Source organism: Phalaenopsis equestris, unplaced genomic scaffold (genome assembly GCF_001263595.1).
Source record: "Phalaenopsis equestris unplaced genomic scaffold, ASM126359v1 Scaffold000570, whole genome shotgun sequence".
Taxonomy (NCBI): domain Eukaryota; kingdom Viridiplantae; phylum Streptophyta; class Magnoliopsida; order Asparagales; family Orchidaceae; genus Phalaenopsis; species Phalaenopsis equestris.
Window position 1 is genome coordinate 92,824 of NW_018165010.1, and position 22,916 is coordinate 115,739.

General features: G+C 34.1%; 2 protein-coding genes across 6 annotated transcripts; both read left to right on the forward strand.

Annotated features, from left to right (window-relative positions):
* Window positions 1–1,378: 1,378 nt before the first annotated feature.
* LOC110029403 (protein UXT homolog) lies at window positions 1,379–13,811 on the forward strand. 5 transcript variants are annotated; one of them, XM_020731680.1, is made up of 7 exons: window positions 1,379–1,511; window positions 1,664–1,809; window positions 1,898–1,927; window positions 2,024–2,125; window positions 5,675–5,782; window positions 12,537–12,591; window positions 13,510–13,811. In XM_020731680.1, exons 2-7 carry the CDS (start codon window positions 1,712–1,714, stop codon window positions 13,552–13,554), a joined length of 438 nt encoding a protein of 145 aa, XP_020587339.1. In that variant the 5' UTR covers window positions 1,379–1,511; window positions 1,664–1,711; the 3' UTR covers window positions 13,555–13,811. The 5 variants fall into 5 exon arrangements, with proteins under 5 accessions (XP_020587339.1, XP_020587341.1, XP_020587338.1 ...); XM_020731682.1 differs by having other exon boundaries at window positions 1,668–1,809; XM_020731679.1 differs by having other exon boundaries at window positions 1,629–1,809; window positions 13,510–13,810.
* Window positions 13,812–19,836: 6,025 nt separating this feature from the next.
* LOC110029401 lies at window positions 19,837–21,764 on the forward strand. The gene has a single exon (XM_020731675.1). The coding sequence runs from the start codon at window positions 20,322–20,324 to the stop codon at window positions 21,354–21,356; it is 1,035 nt and encodes a 344-aa protein (XP_020587334.1). The 5' UTR covers window positions 19,837–20,321; the 3' UTR covers window positions 21,357–21,764.
* Window positions 21,765–22,916: the final 1,152 nt, after the last annotated feature.

A 22,916-nucleotide genomic window follows, 5' to 3' on the forward strand; every position in this document is an offset into this window, starting at 1 on the left:
AATATATTATTATTATTAATTTATTATATATTATAATTTATAAAATTTAATTTTTTAAAATATCATAAATTTATTATGTATAATTATTTTAAATTGTTTTATATTTCGAACAATAATGATTCAAACACAAACGAACACATCACCGTTCGTGTTTGGTTCGCTTAACTAACAAAACGAAAAAAACTTATTCACGTTCATCTCGTTTACTTATCAAACGAATCGAACACGAACTCATTGAAGAACCAAACACGAACTATTCAAGAGCAACGAGCTTTTTTAACAGCCCTAACTAACATCCTGCAACGTTAGGTATCTAAATTTCCCTTTAAAAGGGGAATTTTTATATATTTCAAACCTAAACCTCCACATTTACGCACATAACATTCAAAATCTCAACACCAAATCAAAAGTAGCACTATTATACTACCACACGATGCACAGAGAAAGTGTGTTATACTTTGGCGAGATTACCAATATTCATCATTATGTATATATTGTAATATTGATAGTAATATTGATGATTAGACCCATATTATATTGACTCGCTCCATCATCTATTTAAAGGGGTTGCATGACAAGTGTTGAGCTTTAACTCAAGTAGATTTACTTAATCCTATAAATCCAAATTTAACAAATCTTGGGTGATTAAATGCGAGAAATTATCTTACAACAGATTTAATAAATTTAGTTGAATTCTATCAAATTATGTGACAAACTATGCTAAGATTTAGAGGATTATAATCTATTTTACTATTATAATAAAAATCAATTATTAAATGAAATTAAAATTTTATTTCAAAATATTGTAACTAATACTTATATATTCACAAAAAATAAGTAATTATTAATAAAAATCTTACTAAATTATTTATTTATTGAACATTTAGAAAGTAAATATTAAATACATATTAATTATATTAATTAATAATTATTTATAAATCAATTGAATAATTAAAAAAAATAATATATAACTTTTATTGATTAACAATTAAATACTAAATATAAATTTATTTGGTTATATGTAGGGGGTGTTTGGTAGCTCCCCATTAATAGGATTTATGGCCAAAATTTACTAAATTCAATAAAAAAAAAAATCACAAGTTTCATGAATCTATGAAATTTTGAATTTAAAGTTCTAATTTTACTTTCCGTTAATGTTAAATTCAGATTTATATCTTATAATACATTAATCAGTTATTAACTATTAATCTATTAAATTAATAAAACTAACATAAATAAAATTAAGTTAAAAACGCCGCCAGAAAGCCTCGCTTACCACCTCACCACGCTTGACCGGCCCTTCGCTCTCTTCCGGAAACTCGCGCCCATGTCCCTCCCCCTCTGCCTTTTCGACCTAAATTGTCACTTTCGTGTATAAACCGAACCCTCGCGATACAGTAGCAATTAGAGCTAGCTGGGAAGGCTAACACAGTATCTCGGCGTACAGTGACGACCCTAACGCCATCTTTTTGCTCCTTCCGCTCCACTCCTACTCGAAACAATTGAGGAAGGTAAGCCTGTCCGATCCATTATTTTTCGTCGCTCTTCCGGATTTACTAAGTACGCGTATGAAATCCGGGTTTTATCAAATCGCGGCTGTATTTTGTCCAAAATGACCGACTGGCAAGATTTAGGTTAAATCCCGCTCTAAATCCGTTACCAGACAGGCTTCACTTGTTTCTGAAATCCCAGATTCCTTGAGGCTAAATTCATGGACGAAATCGCTTCCCGGCAAGAGAAGGTGCGCAAGTTTGAGGAATTCGTGGACCGTCGCCTCAAGCCGGACCTCGTCAAAGCTGTCGCCCAACGGTAAATTTTCTCCTCATTTGTATCTGTTAGCCATCTTCACCAGTAGAACACTGAACTTTTTGTTTTCCATTCATTTTATCTTTGGCAGGGATAAGGTTTTCCAGCGGCAGAAAGTCTTGTATCCTTCTGCAATTCTTTTTTTGTTGCGTCCTCATCTTCCATTGTACCTTGGTTTTTGTTTCTGCTTATTAAGCTGATTTGCTACTGCCACCAGCCAAGATCTCAGGAGGAATATACAGAACTTGGAGAAGAATGGCGTGACTTCTCTCCGCACCATGGTTAATCTCGGGTCTGAAGTCTTCATGCAAGCTGATGTGTAAGCACCAGTTCTGATTCATCACTGCTCCACATTTTATCTCCTTAGATTTATAATCCATCCGCCATATTTTTTCTACCCATTTTTGGCTTTTTAATTTTGTGTAGCATCTGTGATAAGAAGTTCAGTTGTATAAAAGCTGAAAAATAGCTTCCACGGAGCAATGCTCTAGGCAGCTTCCTATAAATTTTGTAATCAAAACATTATTTTTATTTTATTTTTTTAATAAGTTAAATTTATTATATTCAAATGATTTAAACATCATAATTGACGTGGCACAAAAAAATTCACTTGTTCAAGCATGAATCTTGGCGCATTTTGGAATTGAAAATTTTAGGATTTAAATTTAGTTCTATTCAAACCCCAATTTTGGAATCACAATGCATTTAAGGCATAATTAAAAATGTTGTGACTTTAATTAGATGATCAAATAACCTTCAAAACTTGTAAGCTTATAATCAATCAAACACTTTAATAAGATGAATAGAATAAGCCATAGATCAGTTAATTTTAACATCATTAAGGCATCCAAACATTCAAAGAACACATTGTGATCATGCAGATCATTATGAGCTATGTGAGAGAGTTATTGTATCTTAGTGGTGTTTACGGAGGATATCACTCCAAAAAATTATAAATAGAGCTCTATTTTATGCATGGAGGAGTTGGAGGGAGGGGATTAAGAGCTAGAATGAAGATCGAAGGGAGCTCAGAGATATGGAGGATCCTTAAGCTCTACTTAATCACCACAACTATTCACTATCATTAGGTAGTCTTTAACCATTGCCTGTCCATCACCATTTGATCATCACCATCCGATTATTGATATTAGATTGCCACCTCTATTCTGCAACCATTGGGTCACTGCGATCGACCATATCCATTGGGTCTGCATGGTCCGACCACTACCATCAGGCTACTGCCTCCCCTTCGCTACTGTTGAACTTCCACTACTCGTCCACCGCCGTTTGACAGCCTTCATTGGACTGCTATCACCATAACATTGTCGTGGGGCTGCCACCACTGAACCTTTACTTTCTGTCTACTGCCATCAAACCAGTAATCCACTACTACCCTATTAATATCATCCGATCATCGTTGGCTATCCGTTGTCATTTGACCGCACCGTCCATCTACCATCATTAGATCGTTGTCATCGTCTGACATCAGACATCATATAACTCAAGTTAACGCTACTTGATAACACTCTGTCGACTATCTCGTATTTGTCAAAAAATTATTGGGAGATTTTTTTAGACTTTGTTCAATTATCATGCATATGAACATCATCAAGTAATACTTTGACAAATAACTTCGCATCGGTCCAAAGTTATAAATTAATTAATTATTGTAATAATTATTAGTTAGAATAATAATATGTTGAGGAACAAAATTTCAATTTACTTTTTTCTTTTGCTATAATTATGTACATAGGTTGCAGATAGTTCATAGCTCATAGTTTAAAACTTTTTATTTTGCTTTAATTCTATGCATAGGGATATCATATACATAGAGGTTGCTTCAATCCTTTTTACATTTTTATTTTGCTTTAACCTTCAATAACTAGATTTACTTTAATAATTTTTTTTTTGCAAGATAGTTAATTACATAGTTTAACACTTTTTTGTCTCTTCTACCTTCCTATGTACATAGTTTAATTTTTCTTAGGAAAGTGGGGGATTACAATGATGCCATTCATAGTTATGTTATTGTTGGTTTAGGATTATAATTATTATTTAGAGTAGGAGTCACTTTCTGATTTTATCCTGTTGATCCTATATATAATTTCCCTCTATCCCTTTTCGAAAGTGACTGTCATATTTTAATTTATCTTGAAAAAATGTTCAATATGTTCTTTACAATGGCGATTTTAATGCTTCATTTTGTGATATTTATATTTTGTGTCGGTTTATAATACAAAAAGCATGTCAAGGTTTTTTTTTTATATGTGGGAAATTTGCTATAAAAAGTCTAAACTGCACAAGCATCTTCTTCATGATCATGAGAAGCAATCTTGGAGAGCACCTCCGCTCTCAGGCGAGATTAATAATGACTATTTCAGAAACACAACAAATAGTTGCACGATAGTATTAAGGGGCATTTACATACATACCACCCAAATCTTATGTATTTATATATCTAACACCTAAACTTTAATTTTTACATTTTATACCACCCAAATCTTTCATGTCACATAAAATGTGTCGCTATTTTAACTTTTAAAAAGTGAAATAAACCTTTTCATGTCTGGGTAAGGTGTCATACGTGTACAAATTGACGTTTACGTGTCTATATAAATGCATTAGAATTGAGTGGTATGTATGTAAATATTCTTAGTATAAAATGTAACCAGTAGTTACAAGTTTAGGTTTCATTGTGTCTATTCAATCATATTTATCAAGACTTAGTCTTTTTTTAAGCTTGTAATTGTATATGGCATTCTTTTTTGTGTAGAAACTAACTGTATGTAAAACATTGTTACAGCACACGTGGTATGTTTTTGCATCATTGCACAACGGCTCTATCATAAGCCATTGTGCAATTAGGTTGCCTAGTTTGGCTTGGAGATGACTAGCACAAACATATATCTTTGCCTCACTACTTTGTCCCCATATAATTTTACACTTTCTTTAGCACAATTCTTATATATTTACATATCTCACACTTGAACTTCCATATTTACGTGCTATGGTACTTTGAACTTATGCATAAAACGGTCTATGGTACTTTGAACTTATGCATGAAACGGTGTATTTGATTTTTAAAAGTGGTAATAATGCAATTTCTTATATGATATTATGTATTTGATTTTTAAAAGTGGTAATAATGCAATTTATTATATGATATTAAATAATTTAAATAATTGAGTGCTATATGTGTAAATATGAAAGTTTTGACGTGAGAGATGTAAAAACATATGAATTTTGTTCTTTGTATGTAAATGTCCCTAAATATTTTTCTGTCAAATGTGGCTCATGCACTGGATTTGCACATGCTATGATATTCAGTTTTTTCTTAATTAAGTTTTTTTAGACTAATGTAAGATTTTACTGTCATGAAATTCGTATCATAACATGACCTCTCTGGATAGCAATCGTAGATGTAACCATTGGCCGAGAAACATATTCGATTTGTACAAACAAAATATCAACGATGTGTATAAGTTAACAAGCATAAGATCACTAGAGATGCTATGTAAGTACGAGATGTTCTAGAAAGCTCGTCAAAGTGCAAATTTTTACAACTTACATTAAGTCTTGATAATCAGATTGGTTTATGCCTTCTTTTTGGGTGAAAGAACATATAATAATGCAACATGTAAAATTCCCATTATCAGATTCAAAAACCTTTGCACGCATATTAATAGTTGCAGCCTTTGTAGCTGTTTAATTAGTATTGTTTGTTCAATATAATACGTTAAAAAGAGGCCGTGTTGCATCCATGTTCTATTCCTCTCTTGCTATCTTGCTATTTATTGTCTTACATATATATATATATATGTATATATATATTACAATTTTCCTTAATTTAATTATTATATTTATGCAGGCCTGATACACGACATATTTTTGTTGACATTGGAATGGGTTTTCATGTGGAATTTACTTGGTCTGAAGCCTTGGAATTCATTTCAGTGAGAGAGTCGAGATTAGCCAAGTATTTATGCAATTTTTTATTACATTGCAGTTTTTATTCAAATATCTTTTCCGAATCATGTGAATTTGAACTATGAACCAAGTGAGAATGATTGAGGTTAGGGGCAAAGTGTATTCATATTCAAATCAGTTGTCTTTTTCTGTAGGACGGTAAACACTCCTGTGTACATGGTTTTTCTGTATTTATCTGGACTGCAAAATTGATAATTTTTTTTTATATTGTCTGTTCAATTACTATTTATATTTTTTTCACAGCCTACATTATCATTTTTTTAATATTTTATTATTATTATTATTATTGTTTTTTTGCCTAACATTATCATTTAATTTGAACCAGGACCTTTACTTTCATTAAAAAATCTGGTGAGGAAAAAGTAGTTCATCCAGTTATCTTATTTCTCTTTAATTTGCAGATTTACTTTATTTGGGGACCAAATTGGATGCTTTGGTTTGACTCATCTTTGAAGGCTATCTTTGTGATTTATGTTTTCTTTGATGATGGTTTAAGTGATAAGTTTTTAGGTGTATATATTAGTCACATTTAAGGTCAAGGGGGATTAAAATGCCTTGTGATAGCAGTCAATATGAGCTAGTAAAATATGATTATTCATTAAATCAACCCTAATACTGATGATGAGACTAATGATGACGACACAGATTAATCTTAGAAAGTGAAATAGTGGTTGCTCTAAAGAGGATACATATAAGTAAAGCTTGAAGAGTTATGGGAATGTTATGATGGTTCATTTATTTTTTTTTCCCGATGGAATTTGAGGACAAATACAGTCAAATTATTAGAGAGAAAATATTTTGACGATGGTATTTAAGATCAAACGAGGTGTTTAAGGTTATGCTTTTTGCTAACAAATCGTCAAATGAAACTGTTGGAGTGGCTAAGGGAACACAAACTAAGAAAAATTATGTCAGTTTTTGAATATTTAATAGGATTTAATACCCGGAAGATCAACCGTGGAAATAATCTTTGTGTTAAGACAATTATGAGAATGCGTGAATATTTAATAGGATTTAATACCCGGAAGATCAAGATCAACCGTGGAAATAATTTTTTTGTTAAGACAATTATGAGAATGCGTAGAAATAAATAAAGGTTTTTTATATGATTTATTTGGTTTCAAGAGTGTTTTTATCGATTATACTATGAATTAATTTGGCATACATTAGGAAAAATAGTTGTGTTAAAGGCACATTGAAGTTTTAAATTTATGTAATGATGGACTAACCAGTATTATAAATAGTTTTGGGTTGATCCAAAAGTCCTCAATTATGATGGGATTATATTATGATTGATATTGTGTTCATATTCCTTTTTTATTATTTATGGGGATGCTATCAAAGGGTTTTCAAAGTGTATCTTGATAAATACATTTTGTAATAACGTATTTCTAATTGGTGTGACATTTTGCTGAAAGTGGTGGAATGTTATCATAATAGAGAAGCTCTTTAGAAGATGGAGCTCTTAGATTTTGTACAATAAAATTGATTATATGATCTGCGATGTTTGTTGGTGTTATATTAACAATTGTCTATTGATATTATCAGAAGATAAAGTGATATGTAGGCACGATAAATTTTAATATCTTTGATCAAATGATATAACTTTTAGAGTTAAGATTCATTTGTTATGATGGAAAAGTATCTTAAGAGTATTATGCGAAAAAAGGATATCTTTGAGGCTTAAAATGCATATTTCTTAAAACTGCAATTGGGCAGTTGATGTACAGAATTGAGTTTTGGGCAGCAATAAATTGCTGATTGGTAATTTGAATGTGTAAGAAATGAGAACGTTGAGATAATTTGTGATGAAGTTAGGAAGAATAAATTATGAATGATCATTTGATGAATAACCGGAGTGATATTTATTGAAGATAAGGTAATTAAAGTTAGACTTAGGTGGCTTGAGTGTGTACAACAATGAGAAGAATGTACCTGATATATGAGCATATAAAATTGGTTTATAGGATTAAGAAGAAGTAATGGTAGAACTTAGTTAACATGGTTAAATGTTTATAGAACTAAAGAAAAACAGAGAAAATAACAAAAAGATATCTCACAACAAAGCTTTAGTAATAATACTTACATACTACAGACTAATGAGACTTCTTCTAGACCGCACTTGCAACTATGAGAGAACTAGAACCAGAGGCTTATCCGAAAATTGCACACGCCACATACAGGCGTGGGACTATATATATAAACTTTTGAACATACAAAGGACTTAAAAAACTTAGATCGAATTATAATAAGCACTAAAAGTAGTAAATTCTTTTCTTAATGGATTGGGAAAGCAGCAGAATCACATGATCTTTTTTTTCGCATTGATTAGTATTAATAATGGAACCACGTGCTCGATTTTTGTGATGGTCAGTAAAACTTGATTGGTACTGGCATTAGTGGTGGGATCATCATTTTTATTTTTTTCACCTAGAATTATTCTTTCTTCTGAATTATTGCTTGGTGCAAATCTTCCCAATTATCTGACATATCAGCTGATTCATTGGAGAATTTTCTTCTAAACTGATTATATAAATATTTTAACAAAAATTCTTCTTTGAAAGGGTTTTTTTGAGAGATTGGTTTTATTCATTTGAATTTCTTTATTAATAGATGTCACTTTTTCATCATTTTCTAATAGCAGTCAAAAAAATTTCTAAATAAACATTTTGATTGAAAGAGTTATGCCGAATTTTTAAATTCCATGACAGAATATGGCATTGAGTAAAAAGGAATAATTCAGTTTTACCATCTATTAATATTTTGATTGGAATTTTAGAAATATGCAGGGAAGATTCAAAACATTAAGAATACTTTGATTTGATTGGATTAGGGAGAATTTGTGTTATGGCTCCACAATTATCCCATCATTGATAGAACTATTATAAGCTATATTAAAACATAATTTATTCTTATTAGAAATTTTCTATTTTATGCATTTCCTTTATCTTCAAGTAATTATTATGAATTGATTAATTGGAGTTATATGTTTTATATCTTTTCTTTCATATTATTTCTTTTTCCTTTTTTTCCCATTCTAGGATTCATGTAAGGGTATTTATATACCCATTTTTCATATCAATAAAATAATTCCGCTGAATTCTGAAAATCAACATGATATCTGAGCCTTGAAACGAACCCTAAAGTCTCCTGTCGCTGGAAACTTCCTATGATCCGCAACCCGCAATTTTTGCTGTGTTGAAGACCCTTCCCCCCCACCTCCTCTTTTCAGATTTTCTGCCGAAAAATTTCTCTTTATAGCCCCGCCGTCGAAATTTATTCCTGCAACCTTTGCCGCCGCCGAAATTCCTTTCTACAGCCTTTCTCACTGTCGGAACTCCTTACAGGATTTAGCTGTCAGAATTCCTCTCCCCTGTCAGTCAAAGTTTATGTTTATTATACGCTCTCTTGCGGGATATCCTACCGTTGCTTGCTCCTCACCGCCATTGATACACCAAACCAAATTCTTGGGTTCCAGTGGTAAATTGCGCTGCTGGAAGTTTGATCTGATGGAGATGTGAGATGTCTGGTTGGGACGAGAGTGCAGTGTTCTACAACGACTAGGCTCATTTTCTGCGTGGCAACGACGATTGAGACCATGGCTTCCTCACCTGCCACGCCTCCCTTTGCTAGTTCAAAAGGTCATCCGTGGCTTCTCTAGTGAGAAGGGCGAATTTCTCTATTGCGGGAGCCTTGTTTACAAGCCGAACCACCTCTTTATCCCCATGGAAGACATGGGCATGTTTGATGCAGAGTTGGCTGGCAAGATCCAAAAGCTCCCAGCCCAAAATTTTCCCTTGTTGGAAACAGCAGTTGCTGAGGTGCTGGCGAGTCTTCGGTCTCAAGTTGTCGACGAGACGGGTGAGATTGAGGAGCTTGTCACGGGAGATGTCCAAATTTTTCTCTCATCCAATTAGAACTCTGTTTCCATGTGTTCCATTAGGGCTGAACATTTCAAAGCTTGTGAAGATTGCTGGAATCACAATCACAGTTTCTCGAGTAAAGTCCAAGGCAACTTATGTAACTCTCTTATACAAGAATTGTAAGAACATCAAATATATGGCTTGTCGTCCTGGACTTGGGGGGCGCCATTATTCCAAGGTCTTGTGATTATGTTCCTCAGCCCGGTGAAGAGCCTTGCCCAGTAGATCCATGGTTATTTCACCTGATAAGAGTAAATATGTAGATATTCAGACAGTTAAGCTGCAGAAAAATCCAGACAACGTACCTAGTAGAGAACTTCCTAAAAACGTGCTTCTCTCGTTGGATCGTCACCCGGTCCAATTTGTTGTTCCAGGCACAAGGCTTACATTTATCAGCGTTCGTGGTGTGTTCTAGGCATCTATAGCTCAAAAAGGAGTTGTAGGAGTTAAACAACCTTACATTAGGGCTGTTGTTATGGAACAAACACATGAAATAAGCTCAAATGGGCCATCCACCTTCACTTTAGATGAGGAATTGAGTTTAAATTTTTTTTATGGTGCAGGCTCTCCATCGGAGCTTTTCTTTGTTGCCCGCATCTGGAGTTTTTTTGTGTAGCAAACCCTCTGGAACTTTTTCCTGCAGTAGGCCCGCCTTCGGAGCTTCTCTCTGTTTTTCTCTGCAGCAGACCATCCTTCAGTTCCTGCAGTAGGCCCGCCTTCGGAGCTTCTCTCTGAGCTTATCTCTGCTTTTTTCTGCAGCAGACCATCCTTCATAGCTTTTCCTTGCAAGAGGCAATCTTTCGAAGCTTTTTCCTGCAACAAGCTCTCCTCCGTAGTTTTTTTCCTGCAACGGGCCCTCCTCCGGAGCTTTTTCCTACAGTATACCTTTTTTCGGAGTTTTTTCCTGTAGCTGACCATCTTCCAAAGCTTGTTCTTGCGACTAACCGTCTTCCAGATCTTTTTTCTGTAGCAAGCCGTTCGGAGCTTTTTCCTGAAGCAAGATGTTCTTCGGTGTCTTTTCCTGCAACAATATCTTCTTCGGAGCCTTTTCCTGAAGTAGGGCGCTCCTCTGGAGCCTTTTCCTGCAACATACCTACCTCCGAACCTTTTCCTGTATGGCTTATACTTCCCTGCAAATTTTCCTGCAACAGTACCTGTAGGAGCTTTCGGTTTACTTACCGACACTGCATAACTACAATAAAAAATAACCACAACCAACTAAAACTATCCTAAATGTTCTTGAGGCTGATTACTAAGTACGAGAATAAGACTTCAAACTCTACCTCACAAAGAATATTCTTCGCCGATTGTTTGAAATTTTCAAATCCAAGTTAAACAGTTAAACATGGTTGATGGTTGTCAACCATGTTTCAACTTGAGGGGGAGTGTTAGAAGTTATATTAGGAAATAATTTATTCCTATTAGAAGTTATGAGGATTTGATTTATTTTCTTTTCTATTTTAGATTATTTTCTTAGATTGGATTTGTTTCCTGTCTTATTTTAGGGTTTTCTAATTTATATTGTTTCATTTATTTTCAATTAATTATTATGAATTGATTAAATGAAGATATATATGTTATGTCTTTCCTTTTATGTTATTTCTTTTTTCTTGTATTTTCCTATTCTAAGATTCATGTAAGGGTATTATATCTCCTTTTCGTTCTAAGATTCATGTAAGGGTATTATATCTCCTTTTCGTATCAATAAAATAATTCCGCTTAATTCTAAAAATCAACAAGAACCAATGTGGTATTTCATTGGATAAGATTTCAATCATCATTAGGATCATCCATGAATGTTTTCTTCTATGATTAATAACAAAAATTTTTATTCATACCTTCAATATAAATTGAATAATTAAAAGAAATAGTTTTTGGATAACTAGATTATGAGGCTATATATTTGATTGTGTTTATTTGATATGGAGTACGGCCTCATTCTTTATTATTTATAACTCTATGAATAGTTGTTTTACTATAAGCAATAAATTTATTTATCTCATTAAAACTATGTTGGATTTCAATACATTTTAAAGAAATTAATGTAGCTCCATAAATATTTCTATCAAAGATATATTCGTGAGGAAATGTTTTATTTCCTAGATACCTCCAGGATGACCCAAGAAGAAGAAATATAATAATCTTTCACCATTGATATCTAAAATATAAGAAATAGCAGCTTTTGTCAAATTGTTGGTTTTGATTCAAGAATTTCGGTGTAATAGTTTTTTATCAGTTTGAGATTTTATAAATTGAGAGGAAGATGCTCTTGTGATGAACCGAAAAGATATTGAGTTACTGATCATGCGAGAAGATGCATACCCTCGATCGACATGTGTGTGATTTTGGAGCGTTCTCCTTTTGCTCAATGATAGGATGTGATAACTTCACCCGTTATTGAGAAGGTGGAGACATTTGAGCTGTTTGTGTTATCCTTTTGAAATTAATCATTGTAAATGCAGAGAGGGGCGATGATACTATTCGGGGACAATCAAATATCTCATTGTAAGGGGTCTGATTGGCTAGATTGTATCATTTTTTCAGCACAAGTAGTTAGCAAGGAAATTGGTTTAGCTATTGGGATTGATGTGTAGTTATTCGGCTCAATATTGTATACTTCAAATGAGAAAAATTGGGCTGAACAAAGTACTTTCAATATACTGTTACATATATTCTAATGCCAGTATTCAACGTGTGGCCCAACTTGCCATCAATAGCCCGCTAATCTTGTTTTGTTGTCTTTGATATTTTAAAAAAAATTAAAACAAAAAAGTTGTGTTTGTTTCTATTTTAACTTATTTCTGCTCTTTTTTTTGGCAGACAAATAGAAGATTATACCCACCTAATAGCTACAGTGAAAGCCCAGATCAAATTGGTATGTTTGCTTTTGATTTAGTAGTCTTCATTTGCAATTGGCATATTGCTATTGCTGAATAGTTTCATTGCACTTTTATATTTTGTTCTTATTTTTAATCAGTATATTTTCTGTTATCAAAGTTGAATTTTATAACTTTTAAGATATCAGGAGTATGGAAGTGCTCTAGATCTTGTTTTGAATGGCAATGCTGAAAAAATTAGTAATACTCTTAGCAGTTTTTACCAATAATGCCTGTCATGTTTGAATCTCTTAACTTTTATTCTTGATATTCTAATGTGCTGGAAATATCCTTCTATATCTTAATATTTCTTCCATAAATTTTTACTTTTTTCAAGCATGCAGCATTTATAATAAAATCAAGGTGGTTTATATTACATTTATACCATAAAATATGATAGTATGTAATATTTTTACTTTTGAAGATGATTTAGCAATGTATCAAGCATATGAAGCTTACATCTTAATGAATGGTCTCATTGATTCTATAATGGTTCTATGATATAAGATTATTAAAAAAAAGGATGATTTACTTGCATATCATTCAATTTCTATGTATATACATATCTGATATAAGATTATTAAAAAAAAGGATGATTTACTTACATATCATTCAATTTCTATGTATAACCACCTAAACTTCAATTTTTACATCTTAAACACCTTACCTAGGCATCAAAAGGTGTACTTCACTTTTAAAAATTAAAATGGTGGTATATATGTTAAACAGAAAATTATGAAGCTCGTCATTTATATATCGCGAGATTTAACATGGTGGGAAAGATATATAGACTTAAATTGATTCAGATTAAATATAACTTCTGTATTGACTTTGGTTGTAGGTATGTTTGTATGATTTGGGGGAACCTATCCATCACACTTATTCTTTACAATTGTATTAATGAATCTCACTTTCAGGTTTGCGAAGGTATCCGAGAACTGCTTCAGATACCAGCAGAGTGAGAAGAGGTGTTATGCTTTGCTGCTTACTGATTCTCATACTGTAAGTGCTTCTTCATTTCCTCATTGGCGTATATGGTAGACACAACAACGCCGACACAAGTTTTAGCCGTAATTATGGCTGTTTAAGCAGAGATGATAGAGATAGTTGTGTATCCCGTACAGTAAAACTGAATTCACCTAATTTTATTAAAGATTGTACTCTCTTCAAAGAAAAGGCTGGTGGCTTATCATATTTGCGTGTTAATATGCTGGCTGAGATTTTTGTGATGGTTTCTTTGGAGTCTACTTTTATGTTGTAATTATATTGGTGTATACACAAATGAGAGTATACGGTAAATTTTCGTTGAAATCCTCTTAAAGAATAGAACCTACCTGTCGAAGTGCCTGAATTGTGCCCACTTGTTAAGGTGGCTTAATCAAGTCCATCTACCGAGGTGCCTACATCGAACCTACCTAACATAGGAGCCGATCCGATCATTTTTAACTTTTTCAAGATGATAACCTAGTCTATTTATACGAAGGTGGTCATGAGAGGAACCGTGGTGACGACAAAAGACATCTGTTAATCGCTTATTACAGATGCCGTCAAACGCTGGTAATTTAGTTCTTTAGACCAGATATCGGGAAAGACTATCGTACCAGCAATGCCTGAAATTAGTCGGCGGTATCTGACATCTACATTGTTGAGTTTATATTAAGATATTGGAGAGAGGGAACGGTGCATTACTGAACGTGCTTTTTAGATTAATTTATAATCTTTTTCTTTCATGTATAAAAGGGGAGAAGGGAGGAGAGAGAAGGGGATCTTCTTACACTCCTTGATCTTTGGTTTTCTCTTTCGCTCCATCCCTACCGCCCTCCCTCTCAAGGATTTTGTAAATCAAGATACCTCTGAGGAATCGTCTTTCTCCGACTTATCGGAGATCATAAATTAATTTATGTCTTATGGCTCCCTTAAAAGAATATTATCGATCTCTCCCCCTAGCACTTCTTCAACGAAGTAAGGCCTTTTGTTTGGTTGTATGTACTCGCGAACAATGTTGTATCTCAAGTCCTAAAAAGGATTCAACCATTGGTAATTTGATATTGTAATCCTCTTGGTAGTTGCACGATGAGATGAGTCAACAAATAAGCAAGATGCAAACTAGTTGAGGCAATACTAGTTGTGGGTAGGGGCCGATCCAATTATCTTTATCTTCCTCAAGAAGATAACTTAGTCTATTTATATGACGGGGGCAATCCGAGGAACCATCACGACTAACAAAGATATGTGTCAATCATTCATTAAAGCGCTGCCTGACACTGGCGATTCAATCCTTTCGACAAGTTACCGAGGAAGCCCATCGAACCGACAATATCTTACATTAGTTGGCGATATTTGACATATTCAATATTGACTTTATATCATGATAATGAACTAAGGGAACAATACATTATCGAATGTACTATTTAGATTAATTTATAATCTCTCTTATGTATAAAAAGGGAGAACAAATGAGAGAGAAGGGGATTTTCTTCCACTCCTCCTAAAAGTCTTAAATTTTCGGTTTTCCTTCCTTTCCTCCCTCTCTCCCGGGGATCCTGAAACTCAAGGTTCCTCAGAGGAACAACCTTTCTTCGGCTTATTGGAGATAATAAATTAATATATTTTTTAAGGATCCTCAAAGAGCTATTTTCCTTCTCTCCCTTTTCCTTAACATTTCTTCAAAGAAACAAGGTCCTTTGCCAGATTGTATGTACTCTCGAACAATACGAGATCCTATATCCTAAAAATGATTCAATTATTAGTAATTTGATATTATAATCCTCTCGATAATTGCGCGATGAGATGAGTCAACAGATACACAAGATGCCAAACTATTTGAGGGGTGAGTTTTCAGTCGTCTTCCAAAAACTTGTTAGTTAGCTTCTACAAGTAATTTTGAAATGAATTTGCATTCTTTTTTTCTAAACAGCGCACCAACAGAATTCAAATATAATCAAATATAAAAATTATTTTTTACATATGTTTTAAATTTTATTTTATGATTATTGAGTTACGCGCAAATCTTTAACATAATTATAATTACAACTTAAATGCAAAAAAAAAAAGCTTCAAATGATGACTAAGGGCTTGCTTGGGGAGGCTTATTTGCTGCGGCGCAGTTAGAACATGGAAAATTCTGTTTGGTTGTAGTGGTACAACAACGATTTAGTAACTGGGGCCTTAAACGTGAGTTGCGGGTTTGACTTTCTGGTCTGCATTTTTTTGCGATTTAATTTCTTGACTACTCTCCTTTTCCGTCGTTGTTCAAACTCTCTGGCGAGACTGTCCCTCTCTCCTCACTCGCGTCTTTGCCCTAGGTATCTTCTCCCTTCTCACTTCTCTCTGATCTCTGGCTCCGGTGGCACGGGATTGTTTTCTCCTCTCTTGCTTTTCTCCGACATCCGGCTCTGTCTGTTTCCTTTGATTTCTGTTCTCCTTTGGTATCCTCTATCGCTTCCCTTTGTGGTTATGTTTTATGCTCTTTACAATTTGAGGTTCATTGTCGTGTGTGGCTTGCTCTTTACAATTTGTGTTTTTTGCTCCACGGAGAAATCAAATTTCTCTATTGGAAGGACATGATTTCAAAATTTTTCATTTCTTTGTTCCTTTGAAATTTGGATACTTTTGTTCTTGTTGTTTGTGCTTTTTGCTCTATTCGGTTTCTGGTTCAATGTGGTTTGTGGCTTGTTGTTTGCGGTTTGTGGCCTCTGGAAGGAATGAACTTTGAATTTGCACTTCTTTTTCTTATGACATTGGAGGTTGCTCTTTGGCACTTCTTTTTCGGTTGCTATTAGTGGTTTGTCTTTTTTCTGTGACATATCAAATGGGTTGCTCATTGTGATTTGTGGCATGTATATATGCGAACAGAAATTTTGGTTTTGCTGCTCCATCGTTTGGTTGGGCTGCATTTGGTGGTTGGTTCTCTTTGTTCAATTGGGTTGCTTTTGATGTTGGCCCTCTTAATCAGATGGATTGTGCATTGTGGTGTGTTGGTGTGGTGATTGTGGTATGTTGTGGTGTGGTGATGGTGGTTTGTTGGTGTGGTATTGTTATGTTGGGTTGATGGTGGTGGTGGTGTTGGTGTAGTATGTTGGTTTTGATGATGTGGTGGTGGTGGTGGTGGTGTGTTGGTGTTGATGATGTGATGGTGTGGATGGTTAATGTGTGGTGGCGATGGTAGTGTTGGTGGTGTGTTGGTGGTAGCGTGTTGGTTGTGATGATGTGGTGGTGGTGTTGTGTTGGTGTTGATGATGTGGTGGTGGTGTTGTGTTGGTGTTGATGATGTGGTGGTGTGTAGATGGTTAATGTGTGGCGACGGCGATGGCTTGTGTTGGTTATGATGATGTTGTGATGGTGGTGTATTGGTGTTATGATGTGGTGGTGGTGTTGTGTTGGTGTTGATGATGATGTGGTGGTGGTGTATTGGTGTTGATGTTGTGGTTGAGTGTAGATGATTAATGTGTGATGGTGGTGGTGGTGGTATGTGTGTTGGTTGTGGTGATGGCGATGTGTTGGTTTTGATGATATGATTGTGTGGATGATTAGTGTGTGGTGACTATGTGTTAGCTGTGATGATGTGGTAGTGTGTTTGTGGTAGTGTGTTGGTTATGATGATGTGCTGGTGTGTTAATAGATTTCAGATGTATATTTTCTGCTGCTTTTCAAGCTATGAGATTTTAAATGGTACTTTATGTTTTTACGAGATAAATTATATTGTCTGCTCTGCCACAAATTTATGTTATTTTTTTTAATACTAGTAGCCGTGTTGGGTAAGACAAAATAAATTAATTCGTCTGTCATGTGGGATAAAGCGGTGAAGCTAATATTTTGAGATCTTTCTCTTAAAGATGTGAAATTAGGAAATAGACCAACCAATTATTTTAACAATGAAGGATGACATACATATAGAGAACATGATAGAATGTAATTGCAAAACAAATTAGATTAGTTAAAAAAGGAGTGGAAATATGGAAAGAGTTAAAGCAAAGATCCGTAAACTTGGGTTGAGATATTATAAAGCGAACCATGGCCGAGAGATTGAAGGTGAGAATTTATGAAATGTCCAATCCTTCAACTTTTTTTTAATTAAACCAACATATTGATTATCCATTAATTTGTCGGTCGTGGCAACTATCGAAAAGTTCAAGCTCAGTGGCATTAACCCTGAGTTTAATGACACTATATATAAGGGTATTCATGTGAAATTTTTTTTCGGTGCAAATTATTTTTTCATTCTTTTCCCACATGGATGACCTCTAGCAACCGTGCATTTAATATAAACTTTTTTTCTTTTTTTTTTTTGTTTTGAGGTCTATGATGACATAAATATCTTTAGGGGTTCTTCTGGATGATCTTTGTGGCGATATGGTTTTGTTACACATACAAGCTAGGTATGACATGATTTAAAGGCAACCAAAATCTCCCTTTTCAATCATATGACTGTTAGAGTTTTTTTGGATGGCTTTTTTGGTGATATAGTTTTGTGACACATACGGGCACAATTTTACATGGTTTAAAGGCAACCAAAATCCCATTTTTTATGATCATATGACTGTTGGTCTTTGTGGTGATATGCTTCTGTGACACATATGAACTTGATATCATGATTTAAAGGCAACCAAAAAACCTTTTTAAAAAGGTCTAATGTTCTTATAGTGACAAGTTATTCGTTGGTTTATATTTTGTGCTCTGAGACCACACAACTTTATAAAACTTCAATTGTGTATATCTATTATTTTTTTAACTAATATTGCATCTAACTGTTTGTGCTTTGTGGTTTTTAAACCTTTAGAAAAGATAAGTCGATGTCTTTCGATGCCTCTAAAGTATTGTTCTGCTATTATTGACTGTAGTGTTATCTGCCAACTTTGCGACATGAGTATAACTATGAGATAAAATTTTACAGCTATCCAAGGAATTGATCAGAGGACTGTAACTTTTTTAGGTGGGTGGATCATTTTAATGATTTCATCTTCGATAGTAATCGGTTGTGGAGAGTCATTGGAGAAAAGATTATCTCGTGAAATTGTCAACATTATGATAATATTATTATTTTTTTAATAATTTTATTTTTATTTTTGATTTTTGTGTTACTGTTTAGTGAGATGTCAGTTTTTATCATATAATATTTGAACTGAATTTATGTTTTCATGTATGTAATGTGCATCCAGAACTGATTTTGTTATAAACAACGCAATAACGCAGGGGCATAAAATTTTTTTATCCTAAACATCTGCAACACTCCTGCTGCACAATTGCACAAAACAAACAAAACACAACTTCTCTATAACATCTTCTTGACAGTACTATTGTGCAACAACTTTTTAATAACTTATGCTTGTCTGGAACAGACCTTAAGGATTCCTTTGAGGGAGTTGTTTTTTTTTGTTAATATGATGAAGTTGTGGAGAAAGTATCTTTTTTTAAGATGGGGGATATTATAAATATATATTGTTATTGAAAATTTTGATTATTGTCATCAAATTTCAGTAGATTATGTTGTAAAATATAGATTTTTATCACAGATTTTTCTTAAAAATAAGAAGTAAATAATAGAAAAAAAAGGGTGTTGGTGTTGAAAGCGAAGTGGTAAGAAATGCATGCCAAATTGACCTTAAATATTAATTCTTGTTCTTTTAGCTCTAGAGCTAAATTCTTGTGTGTTTGAGCTTGTTCTAGAATTTTCATCTTATTTTGAAGTTTTTCATTTTATTTTCAACTACTATATTATACATTGGACCACATAGTATTAGATGTCTTATAATGCATTATGCCAATTTTATCTGAAAACTATCAGATATAATTTGGTCAAAATATTTTGAGGCTGATTCAAAATGATCACTGCAAAACGTGCAAACTTCCCTCATATTTATTTTGAAATTTAAGATTTTATATTTAAAACTATAATTTTAAATTTCACATGCATCAAATGCACATAATTTATTATTTTTAAATAATATTTATTTATAGCTAAAAAATAGATTTGTATGATTAGGCTTTAAAACCTTAAATAATTCACTAATGGATCTAGTTTATCTTGATCAAGATAATTTTTTAAGAGATCAATGAATCTTATTTGAATTTAAAGCACTATATATATATATATATACATGAAAATGAGTATTTTTTATTTTTTATTTTTTAAATTAAAATGATGATATTTTTGATGTGAGATGCATCATTTAGAATAGGTACAAAATTAAAAATATGTAAATATGTTAAATTTAAAAATGGTTTAGAGAATTGATAAAGTTGACTTGAAAAAGTATATATAGTTCCGTTTTGGATCTCCGGAAGGCGCGGAAACGGGAATCTCCAGATTTCTTCATCTCCGACGGGCTCATTTCCACTCCCCACCGCTGTGAAACTCAAGTCTTCTTCGTTCTCGTTGCTCTCTCTCTCCCTTTCCATTTCCCCGTCGTCTTTAACCTACCCTTGCTCTAATCACACGCTGTTCCCTTGTTTTGATTCTCTTCATTGACATGGATCCCCTCTCCAACTGTTCGAGGAAATGCTCCTGAAAGGGGGGATACACTTCGCAACTCTGTTTCTACGGCCCTCCTTCTCTTTTCATAAGTCTCTCTTGATCCGCTCTACAATTTATTCCTGAGCCATTGACGTCCGCTTTGATTTCGGGCCGTTTTATCGAAAATGGCTGCAGCGAGCACATCATAAATGGGATGTCAGCGTTGATCTCTTCAATTGGTGTAATAAGCTGTGAGATAGATTTGATATTGCTGTTATGGATCATCCGATCGTCTCTGAACTCTCCCCACAGGCGGTCATCTCCCCCGTCCCGCTAGAGTTTTCCAACGTTGAGGCCATCCCGCACATGAACGCATTGGAGATTCTGAGGGAGACTGCCCGAATCCTCCGCACAGATCCCTCCACTTTTCTGACCATCATGGCTCTTCTTATTTGTCCTGTATCCACCGCTTTGCTCTCCAATTTCCTTGTCGACAAGGCTATCGTTACTGCTCTCGGACGCAGACTGATGCTTCTTGCGGTTACCAATGGATTACCGGCCACACAGTTCATCAAACAGATCTGCCATCATCTTGCAGGCACCATTGTCTCTTCTGCCTTTTGCTTCCCTTTGTTGATAACTTTTCTTCTTCTAGCCCGGGCCTGCACTGCTTATTCCGTGGCCTGCAATTATGCTGGAAAGAAAGTTATAGCCACAGAATTTATGGGAATGGCTCGTAGGATTTGGAGGAGCCTTGTGTCGACCTATATTTTGGTTTGTGCGGCAATTGTAGGTTGCCTTGCTATCTTCATCGTACTCATAGTTGTCGTCTGCAATTCACTTGCTGTATTGGGTTATCCTCCAGAGATCATTGTGTATCCAGCATTGGTTACAGTTTTAGGGTTTTCGGTGGCTTATGCCCATACTATTATAGTATGCAATATTGCTATTGTGATATCTGTATTGGAGGACGCATCAGGACCGATGGCTTTTCTGCGGTCAGTAAGGTTAGTTAAGGGGCAGACGCAAGCAGGGCTTCTGATATTTCTTGGGTCTGCCATTGGTTCTGCTTTTGTTGCAGGGTTATTCGAGCACAGGGTGAAAACATTGAGCTATGGAGATGGTTCTTCTCGTATATGGGAAGGGCCTCTTCTGGTCCTCATGTATTCGTTTGTTCTTCTGGTTGATTCTATGATGAGTGCCGTCTTCTATTTTACCTGTAGGTCTTCTGGCATGGAAGTGTTGAGTGGAAATGCCCTTGCTGTTGAAGAGTTGGAAACTCTTTCTTCTGAGTCAGCTACTGTGGGATAGCTTATTGTTTCAGTTTTGCTTAGTGATAGTATTGGCTATTATTTCATTGCAGTTACTTGTAGAGAACGACAGTGCTTTGTTTTTTAGTCACAGTAGAAACCAGGAAGTTATTCCACTGAATAAGGTTGATAGATAGCATTTTCAATGACTGCTGTGAAAGCATGAAAATTGAATGGTCTATTGCTGAGAAGAGTGTTCGGTCAAAGTAGATTATCAGAACAGAATCCTACATAGTATTTGCAAATATGTATGTTTATTTCTAAACAAGTTAACCATTCTGGTAATCTCTTTGCTGTTTATCTTTTCTATATCTGTAGCATTGGTCATTCTGTCATTATGCTTTCAGAATTAGATTAGTTGGACAAACACTACATATTAGTCAAGCAGTCAATTGTAAAATTCATCATATCACCATGTTTTCTGGATTGACAAAGTTTTGATTCCTCAATTATTTTAGACCTTTGGCCTCTATAATGCGTTGCTTGATGATACATTGCTCTTTTATTTTGTTCTTTATTATTATTATTCATTTTTGTGATAAAACTGGTTATAAGTTTCCTTCTCATTTAGGAAAAATAAGTAAATACAAATTACAAGATAAACCTAGGAACAAAAGTCAAATTCCAAAATCAGCTTTAAGGAAGAAGTTGTTGATATTATTCCCCAACTCAAGAACGTCCTTTCTCCTTTGTTTTTTCTCGACCTTGAAAACCGCTTGTTGGTGATATCGAAGCAAAGATCTTTATGTTTATGGAAGATTGATTGGAAGTTATGCTATTTATTTCATCCAAATCACCCAAAGAACAGCTAAGAGGAACAAAAACCATACTTCTATAAAGATTTCATTGATATGCTTATGCCTATACTTAGTAAACAAAGAATGCATAGTTTAATATAGGCTTTGAAAATTCTTTTCTAAATCTTGAAAGTTAAATAACAAGCGAAAATCTTCTGTTGAGTAAGCTTTATACATGACTCATAATTTGAATTATACCATGCTATAAAATAGAAATGTTTGGAAATTTCCTGCTATAAAATAGCCAGCAACGGATAGAGATGTTTGAAGAAGCAATTTATTTTTAGATGATATCATAAAATGGGGATCTTAGACCAACATTCATAAAAATTTATGTATATACAGAAATTTCGACGATAAATTTGCTATTCATAATCTTCCAAAAAGTTGTCCATTTCTACATCAGGCTTAATCCAGCTAGTAAAGAGAATCACTTTACAATTAGAGAGGTAGTATAATATGGATTAATTCTATTCCAACCAATGCACCATCTATTATCTAACAGATTGAGTTGAGCATTGATAGAACAATTTTGGTTCCAAGCATTTTCAGATTAATGTGAACATCTAATTGCTAAAGAGGAATCTTCTATCCAGATAGCTTACGAAAACTTACTTTTGAAATAAGCACCTTATTGGATGTTATGATAAAGGCTTTAGTACTTATTTTAGACATCTTTGGTAAAAAGGAGATTTAGGCCATAGGAAAACCCAAAAACCATTGACTTTACCTTATTGTATTTGTCATGAATAGTAGAACCGCAA